The sequence below is a fragment of the Rattus norvegicus genome, chromosome 7, assembly GCF_021556685.1.
Source record: "Rattus norvegicus strain SHRSP/BbbUtx chromosome 7, alternate assembly SHRSP_T2T, whole genome shotgun sequence".
Classification (NCBI taxonomy): domain Eukaryota; kingdom Metazoa; phylum Chordata; class Mammalia; order Rodentia; family Muridae; genus Rattus; species Rattus norvegicus.
This window is the reverse complement of record NC_141540.1, coordinates 100,926,275-100,939,264: the sequence shown is the minus strand read 5'-3', so window position 1 is coordinate 100,939,264 and position 12,990 is coordinate 100,926,275. Positions and strand designations below refer to the sequence as shown.

Sequence of the window (12,990 nt, the reverse complement as noted above, 5' to 3'; positions counted from 1 at the left end):
GCAGGAGAGAGGAATCCTAGAAGCAGTGATGATATCTATGGGCTAAATCAGGAAATAGTCTGCACTCTCTCCTATAAGAAAAACAATGCAGCAGCCAAAGCTTATAACTTCCAACACCATGTTTGCTGTTCTGAAGGCTGGAAGTGCACAAACAAGGGGCTAACATGTCTTTCTGGTGAGAGCTGCTATCTGTCCCATAGATGGTGCCTTCTGCTTGGTCTTTCCATGGTGGGACTCCTTAGAAGGGGCTCATGCCATCTACAAGGGCTCCCTCCCAGTAACTAATACCCTTCTTCAATGGCCCCACCTCCTAATTCCATGCATTTGGGAGTTTGAATTCAACAGGTAAACTTGAAAGAGAGACAAACCCCCAGGCTCAGCTGTAGTAAAGAGACTTCTCATCTACCAACACCCAGTCAGAAAGACACACACACACACACACACACACACACACACACACACACACACACACCTGGAGATCCATTTGTCACCCACATGTAGAACAAGATACTGTGACCCCAGGGGTAGCCTAGACACTTAGTGCTGCCTAGGAGGAACAAGCCCCTCCACCACACTATCACTTCAGTATATCATAGCTTTTAAAAATCTTTGCCATGACCATGCCCATCAAATAAGAAAGAACAATTAAAGTGATCTGATTCTACAGTTCTGGGGTTTTACAGAGCTCAGGTGTAGGCCACAGCAGTCAGAAGAATAGGTAGGAGCCCACCTGCCCTTGGAACCCTTCCACACCCTTGGTTCAGATCCAAAAGACGAAAGCAGCTGAAACTCCTTCCTGTCCCACCACCTGCCCCCACTACTGTGTGGCCCTGCCCTTACATGAAAGAATATCTACTACTCAGATGCAGACACACAGCCAGAAAAACAGACAGGTGAACTCAGGCAGAGACTACACTAGCCACCGGAACTCTAGACAGACACCACACACACACACACACAAAGACCTCCTTCACTTCTCAGTGTGCCCCACACGACAATCCCAATTCTTACTCCCCTCCTCATCACCATGTTCCACACCCCTAGCTCAGGCAGGGATCACCGGTTTGACCAAAGGACAAGCTTGCCATCAGAAAAGTCCAGCTCCAACCTGACAGAGACTCCCTGCTAAACCAGAGGTCACACCAACCACCAGAAATCTAGGTCACAAAAACCAGCAGCCCAAAGAAGGAGACAGAAACCAAGGAACAAAACACCCATCCAACAAAGACAAATTCAAGAATTAGCACCTAGATCTATAATCACTCCAAACCCAGACGCCTAGGTGCCAGTGTAAGAACACAGTCAACAAGCACCAGAGCAGTATGGGCCACCAGAAAGAACACAGCTGTCCTACCACGTGAGGCCCTGAATACGCCAACATAGATGAAGCACAAGGAAATGACCTGAAAACCAACTTTATGAAGTTGATAGAGGTCCTTAAGAGGCAATAAATGCACCCCTAAAACAAGGCAGGAAACAAATAGTGAAGGAAATTGTACTGGCTGGTTGTGTGTGTCAACTTGAGACAAGCTAGAGTCATCAAGCAGAAGGGAGATTCAGTTGAGGAAATGCCTCAGAAGACACAGCTATAAGGCATTTTCTCAGTTAGTGATCAATGGGGAGGGTCCAGGCCTTTGTGAGTGGTCCCAACCCTGGGATGGTGGTCCTGAGTTCTGTAAGAAAGCAGGCTGAGCAAGCCATGTGAACCAAGCCAGTAAGCAGCACCCATCAATGGCCTCTGCCTCAGCTCCTACCTCCAGGTCCCTGTCCTGTTTGAGTTCCTGCCCTGACTTCTTTCAATAACAAACAGCAATATGATAATTTAAACAAGCTGAAGTAGACATTCTAATGTTGAACAAAATAGTCTTCAAACCAAGATTAATCAAAAGAGAAGGGGAAGGACTTTTCATGCTCATCAAAGGAAAAATCAATCAAGATGATGTTTCAATTATTAACATCTATGCCCCAAATGCAAGGGCATTTAGTAAAAGAAACATTACTAAAGTTTATACCACACATCAAACATCACACATACAACTAGATACACTAAATCTGATAGAAGAGAAAGAGGGGAATAGCCTTCACCTCATTGGCATGAGAGACAACTTCCTGAGTAGAACTGCAATAGCACAGGCACTAAGATCAACAATTAATAAATGGGATTTTATGAAACTGAAAAGATTCTGTATAGCAAAAGACACCACCATTTGGACAAAGCGCCAGCCTACAAAATGGGGAAATATTTTTATCAACTACACATCCAATAGAGAGTTAATATTCAGTATAAAGAACTCAAAAAACTACATATCAAGAAAACAGATGATACAATTTTAAAATGGGGTATAGTTCTAAACAGAACAACAGAGGAATCTCAAATGGCAGAGAAACATTTTAAAAATGTTCAACATCCATAGCCATAAAGGAAATGCAAATCAAAACAACTCTGAGATTCCACCTTACACCTGTCAAAATGGCTAAAACCAAAAACACAAGTGACAGCTCAGGTTGGTGAAACTATGGAGCAAGGGGGAGACTCCTCCACTGCTGGTTGGAAAGCAAACTTGTATAGTAACTTTGAAAATCAATATGGCCACTTCTCAGAAAATTGGGAATCGAATCATCTCAAGACCCAGCTATACCACTCTGGGCATATACCCGAAGGATCCTGCATCATACAATTAGGACTCTTGCTCAGTGAAGTTCATAGCAGCTTTATTCATCATAGCCAGAAACTGGAAACAACCTAAATATCCCTCAACTGAAGAATGAATAAAGAAAATATGGTACACTTACACAACGGAATACTACTCAGCTGTTTTGGGGTGGGCGTAGAGCATCATGAAATTTGTAGGCAAATGGATGCAACTAGAAAAAAATCATTCTGCATGAAAGACATGTACATAAGTATATGTTAGCTATAATCTAATAGATAATCATGCTACAAGCCACAGACCCAGACAAGCTGAGTGATAAGAAGGGCTCAAGGAAAAATGCAAGGATCTCCCTGGGTAAGGGAGGTGAATAGATTTCATAGCTGTCCTGGGTTTACGTGGGAATGAGAGCAGGAGGGGTCAGGGGTCAGGTTGTAGGGGTGAAGGGAAAGAGTACTGGCGAGACAACTGGAATTGGGGATCATCTGAAGGGTGATGTAGAAACCTCATGCAATGGAAACTCCCTGGAGTCTATGAGGATGACCCCAGTAATGGGGAACATGGAGCCTGAACCAGCCATCTTCTGTAACAAGGAAAGGCTTCCTGTGAAGGGACTGAGACAGCAACCCAGCCATACAACCTTCTACTACTTGTTCTTCCTGAAAGATGTGCAAAAGTATAAAAGTGCAGAACTGGTGGGAGTGGCCAACCAACGACTGGTCCAACTTGAGACCCATGCCACAAAAGGGAGGCCATGGCTGACATGGCCATAAACCAGAGGCTGGATATCTCAGGGACCTAGAAGAGAGTCAAACACAACTGGCAAAAAAAAGTAAAATAAAATAATCAATGAAATTATCTTAATGATACTCTGCTATACTCATAAGCTGGAGCCTAGCGTAATTATCATAGAGGCTTTATCCAGCAACTAATTGGAGCAAATGCAGAGACCCACAGCCAAACATTAGGCAGAACTTGGGAAATCCTGCAGAAGGGGTGAAGTAAAGATTGCAGGAGTCAGAGGGGTTAGGACACCACAAGAACATGGGCCACAGAATCAATTAACTAGAGTTCACAAGATTCACAGAGACTCACAGAGAGTGAACTAACAATCAGGGAGCCTGTACAGGACTGACCTAGGCCCTATGCATATATGTTATGGTTGTGTAGCTTGGTGTTCTTGTGGGACTTCTAACACTGGGACCGGGGCGCTGTCTCTCTTTTGCCTGATTTTGGGGTCGTTTTCATCCTACTGGGTTGCCTTGTCCAGCCTTGATGCAAGGGTTTGTGCCTAGTCTTATTGGAATTTGTTAGCCATATTTGGTTGATATCCTGGGAGGCCTGCTCTTTTCTGAAAGGAAACAGAGGAGGAATAGATCTGGGGGACAGGGGAAGTGGGAGTGGGGGAGGAAGGGGAAACTGGTAAGGATGTAACATATGAAGAAGTCTAAAAAAGTTTTGTGAGCACAAAGGCAAAACACAAAAATGCCTTCAGAAAGAAAACAAAAATAAACATCAGAAGAATCCATTCAAGCTGGTAAAGGAAGAGAACTGAGAAGTTTAGGGACAAATTCTCCCTGTATGTCCAGCATTCAGGTCGCTCAGGCCTGCCTAGAACCTCTGTGAAGTTCAGGGTGACCTTGAACTTCTGATATTTCTGCCTCTGCCTCTGGAGTGCTGGGACTATAAGTCTATACCACCAGCCTGATGTGCACAATGTTGAGCGTGGATCTCTGGACTTCCTACATGCTAACCATGTGCTCTACCCATTTAGCTATCTCTCCAACCCCAGTCACTGTGTTTTCTTAAGCAGAGACAGGAAGTTAAGAGGAGGGAGCAGGAGAATGTAGCACACAAGACCTGTGGGCTTGCTGCCACCACATCTTAAACTTTAAACAATCCTCTAAGCCCTCTCCTATGCTTGGCCAAGAGAAAACTATTTCTATTGGTGACCTAGGCTCTGGAAGGCCAATCCATCCCCTCCCACATGGGGCCCACTTTAATAACCAAAGCTCGTTGCTTCCTGTAAACAGGCCCAGCCAGGAATTAACTCCTTTCTTCTTTCTTCCCCTACAGTTACAACTAAGCAAGCTGTTCCAGACCAGAGCACGCCCCAGCTTACCAGGAAGGGACGACAGTGGTTCCCAGACTTCCCATGGCTTTCTCGGTGTCCTGTTGGCCCTGGATCTCCCTGGAACCTACCCAAGATGTATTTCAGGGTTGACATTGCGTGACATTATATGGCTGCTCACACCCAAGCCAGCAACTGCTGACCCAGGCTAATTCGAGACAGTGTGCCTGTGTGCTGAGCCTAACGGCCCTGCCACAGCCTTCCCATTAGGACCCTGGCCAGAAGAGGGCACAAAAGGTAACATGGGCTAGACTAACTAGGTTTTAGAGCTACCTGTCTGCCTCTGGTTTTTAAAGAAAAAGAAACACAATACCATGAGAAAGAGTGCCATTAGGTGCCAGAAGGCCAGGACGTAAAGGCTGGCTACAAAACTCACTAACAGTAACCAACAGCGATCTATTCTTCCTCCCTAGGCCTTGTTTCCTGACTGATAATAAATGAGATAGCAAAGGCTTAAATGAGATGACACTTTGGTGGCCAGTGGAGCGAACCCTCCGTTAATGCTGGCCTTTGCTGCACTTCCTGTTTCTGAGACCCACGTTTAGCCCTCTGAGGGTTAGGATTGATCATCAGCTTCACAACATCTAGTGACAGAAGAACTGAGACACCTCCAGGGGTCTCAATGAGAAGCTTTCTAGAATGGTTAGTGGAGATGGGAGAACCCACCCTAAATGTAGCGCCACCCTTCTGTGGGCGGGGGTCCTGAACGGAATAAACAGTAGAAAGAGAGCTGAGCATGAGGAGAATTCCTCTCTCTCTCTCTCTCTCTCTCTCACTCTGCTTCCTGACTGCAGATGCAGTGTGACCAGCTGCCTCACATGCCTGCCTCCATGGCTTCCCCAGCATGAGGCTCAGGAAGGATATGCAAGCCCCGGAAAGTCCCAGGAATAAGAATACTCTCTCAAAGCGTGAGCCAAAATAAATCCTTCCTCTTACAGCAAGAAAGGAAACTCAAGCCATTTCACAGCCATAGTTGCTCAGCATCTGCATTTCAAATCCAAACTTGAAGAGACCTAGAGCTACATCAGAACTAGCAATAAAAAAAACATTGGTCAATTAGCTTGTGCATCAAGAGAGACAGACCAAGGCCAGAACCCCTGTGGTTCACTGCATTAGGACTGACAGCCACTGATGATGGGAAGAAGACTGGGGAAAGAAAAAGAAGTTAGGAAAAATGGCCTAGGGCCATAAAGAGCACCAGGAAGGATGCACAAACTCCAAAGAGTACCAGGCGTAAAGACAGCAGCCATACTTGGCGCTTTGCATGTGGAAGGCCGTTTGATCCAGGTGATTCAGGGAGATGGAATCACATCAAGAGGGACAGATAAATGGGTTAGGAATGTGGGAACAAATAGGATTTAAAAATGCTTAATGCTTAATTCAGTAGAGCAAGGGATTTCAAGATTGATACCATCTTGGAACACTAAGAGTTTCAAGAAGAAAGAGAAAATGAGTTAAAAGAGAAGTCAGGGAGACACCGCCGGAACCTGAAGGAAACAGACCGGATAAACAGTTCTCTGCACCCAAATCCCGTAGGAGGGAGAGCTAAACCTTCAGAGAGGCAGACACGCCTGGGAAACCAGAAGAGACTGCACTCTGTGCACATCCAGACGCCAGAGGAAAACACCAAACGCCATCTGGAACCCTGGTGCACGGAGGCTCCCGGAAAGAGCGGCGCAGATCTTCCTGGTTGCTGCCACAGCGGAGAGGACTTAGGCAGTACCCCACGAGCAAACTTGAGCCTTGGAACCGCAGGTAGGACCAACTTTTCCCCTGCAAGAAACCTGCCTGGTGAACTCAGGACACACAGAGGCAAAATTCCTCTAGGACCGGGCACTTCCTGTGTTTACCGGAAGTCCCACACCCGCGGATCCCGGCCCGCAGCAGCTCTCTGCTCCCAAACCCCGTGGGAGAGAGACCTCACCTCCTGATCAGGTGGGCACTCCTGAGGCTGCAGAGCGGAGGAGACCACCAACACTGCCCACCCCTGCCCACATCCCTGGACCAAGAGGAAACTGTATAAGGACTCTAGGTTCCCGTAGGGGAGGGCCCAGGAGCGGCAGGACCCCTGCGCCTGAGACACCGCCGGAACCTGAAGGAAACAGACCGGATAAACAGTTCTCTGCACCCAAATCCCGTGGGAGGGAGAGCTGAACCTTCAGAGAGGCAGACACGCCTGGGAAACCAGAAGAGACTGCACTCTGTGCACATCCAGACGCCAGAGGAAAACACCAAACGTCATCTGGAACCCTGGTGCACGGAGGCTCCCGGAAAGAGCGGCGCAGATCTTCCCGGTTGCTGCCGCCGCGGAGAGGACTTAGGCAGTACCCCATAAGCAAACTTGAGCCTTGGAACCACAGGTAGGACCAACTTTTCCCCTGCAAGAAACCTGCCTGGTGAACTCAAGACACAGGCCCACAGGAACAGCTGAAGACCTGTAGAGAGGAAAAACTACATGCCCGAAAGCAGAACACTCTGTCCCCATAACTGGCTGAAAGAAAACAGGAAAACAGGTCTACAGCACTCCTGACACACAGGCTTATAGGACAGTCTAGCCACGGTCAGAAATAGCAGAACAAAGTAACACTAGAGATAATCTGATGGCGAGAGGCAAGCGCAGGAACCCAAGCAACAGAAACCAAGACTACATGGCATCATCGGAGCCCAATTCTCCCACCAAAATAAACATGGAATATCCAAACACACCAGAAAAGCAAGATCTAGTTTCAAAATCGTATTTGATCATGATGCTGGAGGACTTCAAGAAAGACGTGGAGAACTCCCTTAGAGAACAAGTAGAAGCCTACAGAGAGGAATCGCAAAAATGCCTGAAAGAATTCCAGGAAAACATAAATAAACAAGTAGAAACCCATAGAGAGGAGACACAAAAATCCCTGAAAGAATTCCAGGAAAACACAATCAAACAGTTGAAGGAATTAAAAATGGAAATAGAAGCAATCAAGAAAGAACACATGGAAACAACCCTGGACATAGAAAATCAAAAGAAAAGACAAGGAGCTGTAGATACAAGCTTCACCAACAGAATACAAGAGATGGAAGAGAGAATCTCGGGAGCAGAAGATTCCATAGAAATCATTGACTCAACTGTCAAAGATAATGTAAAGCAGAAAAAGCTACTGGTCCAAAACATACAGGAAATCCAGGACTCAATGAGAAGATCAAACCTAAGGATAATAGGTATAGAAGAGAGTGAAGACTCCCAGCTCAAAGGACCAGTAAATATCTTCAACAAAATCATAGAAGAAAACTTCCCTAACCTAAAAAAAAGAGATACCCATAGGCATACAAGAAGCCTACAGAACTCCAAATAGATTGGACCAGAAAAGAAACACCTCCCGTCACATAATTGTCAAAACACCAAACGCACAAAATAAAGAAAGAATATTAAAAGCAGTAAGGGAAAAAGGTCAAGTAACATATAAAGGCAGACCTATCAGAATCACACCAGACTTTTCGCCAGAAACTATGAAGGCCAGAAGATCCTGGACAGATGTCATACAGACCCTAAGACAACACAAATGCCAGCCCAGGTTACTGTATCCTGCAAAACTCTCAATTAACATAGATGGAGAAATCAAGATATTCCATGACAAAACCAAATTTACACAATATCTTTCTACAAATCCAGCACTACAAAGGATAATAAAGGGTAAAGCCCAACATAAGGAGGCAAGCTATACCCTAGAAGAAGCAAGAAACTAATCATCTTGCCAACAAAACAAAGAGAAGAAAAGCACACAAACATAACCTCACATCCAAATATGAATATAACAGGAAGCAATAATCACTATTCCTTAATATCTCTCAACATCAATGACCTCAACTCCCCAATAAAAAGACATAGATTAACAAACTGGATACGCAACGAGGACCCTGCATTCTGCTGCCTACAGGAAACACACCTCAGAGACAAAGACAGACACTACCTCAGAGTGAAAGGCTGGAAAACAACTTTCCAAGCAAATGGTCAGAAGAAGCAAGCTGGAGTAGCCATTCTAATATCAAATAAAATCAATTTTCAATTAAAAGTCATCAAAAAAGATAAGGAAGGACACTTCATATTCATCAAAGGAAAAATCCACCAAGATGAACTCTCAATCCTCATCTTCGGTTGGTTTATATACAAGTGTGCAATTTCTAGGCTTGAAAGTAAAATGATGCTATCTGGTGCTGGATAGAGGAGCCTTATTTTTTATTATGGCAGCTTGCTATTCTTGTAACATGGTGATTTGGTTGAACACAATAAAGTACAGTAGTAACTGATCTCCCCTTCTTCCTGGATGAGTGAGGAGATGATTAAATGTTGATGTCAGCATCCTTGAGCATATTCAGATGAGCTTCTGCTTCTGTTGAAAAGGATGCTGTGTTTGATTGTGGTCCGAAGCTTTGAAGCACTACTTGGCATCTCCTTCCTTGGAGGTCTCACTGTTTAAACATAACAGATTTGATAGCTTGTTGGTAAGGTGAGGTCCAGCTTGTCTCCACTAGGTCATCTTCATGTGAATCCGGTGGTTATACGGTTTTGTTCTAGGGATATTTCATTTTTTTAATAACGGTTTTAGCTGACATTCATGGAGAGAATGAATCCTTAGAACTGTGCCACTAGTGAAAGGAAATCCTGTCTAGAGTATGTTTCTTTACAAAGCTGTGTCACACCATCCTTTGGGCCCTCTGCTGGAAAAGTAGAATTAAGTCTCAAATAATGCCTTTTAAATTGTATCCTCTAGTATTATAGATGTAGGACAGTACTGTATCATACCTCTGTGGATGTAAAATAGCTTGTACCTGCTTTATGACACGTAGTAGTGACCGTGCTTTATCAGAGCTGTTCTTAATGATGTTGCTCAGAATGTTTTCTTTCCAGATGATGATTGAGAAGCTAATTTAAAAAAAAATGGTGCCAGGTACCACAAGAGTAACAGAACTGTGCTGTTTTCTCGGGTTTTGTTTTTTTACTTTTTTTTTTTTTTAATGGAGTGTGCTGGATGTCTCTACAGTTTTGTTCAGATGACTGCAGAACCTGGAAAAGCTGTTGCTGCTGTTGATGCATAACACACTGCTATTATTGGTCTTTTTATATAAATATAAATATATATATATACAGATATATAATTTGAATTTTTTTAAACTTTAGCTGTGCTGTCAACTTTGGAAAAAAGTATCCCCGTTTACTGTGTTGAGTTGGCACTGTACAGAAATTAACAGCCATATTGGTCTAGAAATGTTGAACTTAAGTTTTTTCCATTTGTACAGGGGTAACACACTGTATTAAATATGTAAGGTCTTATCTACGTGGGTTTGATTACAAAAACTAATAAAGTATTCTCTAAATTTAAAAAAAAGAGAGAGAAGTCAGGGGCTGGAGAGGTGGTTCAGCAGTTAGAGCACTGATTGCTCTTCCAGAGGTCCTGAGTTCAATTCCTAGCAACCACAGGATAGCTCACAGGCATCTGTAATGGGCATCTCATGCCCTTTTCTGGTGTGTCTGAAGACAGTAATAGCGTGCCCACATACAAGAGATAAATAAATAAATCTTCTTTTTTTAATTGTGTAAAGAGAAATCAGACTCCAGGGGTTTTGTTGGATCCATGGGTGGAAGCGTCAGCAGATTGGATGTAGGAATGACAGACTTGGGTCCATGGGAAGTATCAATAGATTGGATGAATGAATGAAAGAGTTGGGTCCATAGGAAGCATCAATGGATTGAATGAATGAGTTGGGACCATGGGAAGCCTCACTGGATTGGATGAATGACAGACAGAGAAGAAAAGTAGGAAGAAAACAGCCCTGGTGACCTGGGAAGCAGTGTTGGGGTACATTGGTCACTTTCTCCTTGCTGTGGTAAAAACACCAGAGATGTAACAATCTAGTTTGGAAGGTTTATTCTGGATCAGTGTTCAAGGAGCTACAGTTCATCATGGTGGGAGAGGTACGGTGGCAGGATTAGGAGACCAACTGGTCATGTTTGCATTCAGTCAGGAAGCAAAGAAAGCGATGATATTAGGATTCAGCTTATAACTTAGTTTCCCTTGTTGGTGTTATGTTAAAATACTCTGGGCAAAAGCAACTCAAGCTAAAAAAGGTTTATTTTAGTTCAGTCCCAGAGTGCCCTCCATTGCCGCCAGTCACACTAGATCCATATATGTGTATCAATATGGCACCACCCATGTCTAAGGCAAGTCTTCAATTCAATCAACCTACTCTAGGCAATCCTGCACGGATTTCCCACTGTCGTTGTAGGTCTTGTCAAATTGACAACATAAACCATCATCACATGGGAGAGGGAGATGGGTAAGTGAGGATTCGGTGTGGAGGATGGAAATCTGCCCATAGTTCTGATGGGAACTCAGAGAATGGTGGAAAAAATGTGTTCACCCGCCCAACATCCACTTCACTCTCCTTCACCGTGGAAACCTGATTCACTCATTCGGAATAGCCCAGAACGGCCAACCGCTAAGGTGTCTCTCATCATGTGACTAGAGAAACAAATGGTCACATGGCAGAATACTTCTTATAACGGAAAAGGACCAGTGAGCTACAGGAATCACTCATCCCTTAGAGATCCTAAGAAACCAATGGCAGGAATACAATTCCCAATATCCAGTAGTACAAGATGGCTATAGCTGCAGGAAACAAATTAATATACAACCTGCTAATACTGTAATGCGCAAAAGTGATAGCCCAAATGTTTAGGCTGACTCTGAATTCACTTGAGTTTTTTAAACAGTGGTTGACCAACAGCTTCGTTAAAGCTCCCTCTTAACCTTACACATTTGCATCCACAGTTGAGCCCATATGCAAAAAACTGATCCTGGGATGCAAGAGATAAGGAGAAAACTCAAAACCAGTGAGATGAACTCATGAGGCTAGTTGAAGGCAGGAAATGTGGGATTAGGTACACACATGACTAGCTGAGGAACAGAGATACGGTCACAGAGTTTCAGGGCATGGAGCCCTGAAAATCAGGATTCTAACTGCTTGTCTGCTTGCTTATTTTATTTATTTATTTAATGTGCATTGGTATTTTTGCCTGCATTCATCTGTGTAAGGATGTCAGATCCTCTGGTAACAGTTGTGAGCTGCCATGTGGGTACCGGGAATTGAACTCTGGTCCTCTGGAAGAACAGTCAGTGCTCTTAACCACTGAGCCATCTCCCCAGCCCCCGACTGCTTCTTAAAGGCACAATGAGAAAAGTGCACGGCTGAGGATGTGTCAAGACTGTCATTAGATTTTTAAAGCCTGTCGTGTTTCGCCCGCACGCATGTTTATGTACTGTGTGCAGTCTTAGTGCTTGCAGAGTCTAGAAGAGGAACTGGAATTTCACATAGGTGTGAGCTGCCACGTGGGTGCCAGGAATTGAACCCACAAAGTCTGGAAATGCAGCGAATGCTCTAAACCTCTAAACTATCTCTCCCAATTCTCGTGACAAAAGTACTAGACAGAAACCTAACGCTAGAAAGGCAGAGACAGGTGGGTCTCTTCTGGGTTCGAGGCCAGTCTGGTTTACACTGAGTTCCAAGCCCACCAGTGCTATATAATGAGACACTGTCTCAAAAATACCAAAATTTAAAAATAATAAGATAAAATAAAGCCAAGTGTCCTTCTTCCCTGTTTCCTTATCTGTGTAGCAGCCAGAAGATGCCACCCACATTTAGGGTCTACCTTCCCACTTCAAATAATCTGATGAAGAAAATCCCTCGCAGGAGCACCTAGCATCTGACCTTTTAATTGATTCTAGACACAGTTAAGTTGAAAATCAAGATTAGTCACCACAGACTGTATGCTTGACATGGATGTATTTTATTTCTGTAAGTTCTATCATAAAAAATAATGCTGAGACAGCAAGATGGCTCAGTGAGTAAAGATACTTGTTACCAAATCCAGTGGCCTGAGTTTTGTCCCCAGGGCCCATATAATGGAGGAAGAAAATGGGGTCCCACAGACTTCTACATGTATACACACACACACACACACACACACACACACACACACACACACGTGAATAAAATGTAAGTAAAACCTTCAGTTGAAATAAAACTGATAATGAAAATAATTCATTCGAAGTGAACAAGTCGATAGATAAACATGAATACCGTAAAAATCAAAAGTAGGAAAAGGAAGGCTTGACTAAAGATGAAAACAGAGTCAAAGTTAACTCAAAAGGCTCACAGCAGTCACTTAATCAA

At 44.0% G+C, this 12,990-nt stretch overlaps 1 protein-coding gene across 3 annotated transcripts in view; it reads right to left on the bottom strand.

Moving 5' to 3' along the window:
• LOC120093663 (uncharacterized) overlaps positions 1–4,934 on the bottom strand; it is a 107,655-nt gene extending 102,721 nt beyond the window's left edge. For 2 of the 3 annotated variants that reach the window (XR_015625608.1, XR_015625609.1), the window contains exon 1: positions 4,774–4,828. Coding sequence is in view for 1 of the 3 variants with exons in the window: in XM_087559785.1 (XP_087415911.1) it covers positions 4,774–4,878 (105 nt within the window). In the remaining 2 variants the exon portion in view is untranslated. Of the gene's footprint in view, positions 1–4,773 lie in introns of all 3 variants that reach the window. The other variant, XM_087559785.1, reaches the window with a different exon arrangement.
• Between the last annotated feature and the right edge of the window lie 8,056 nt (positions 4,935–12,990).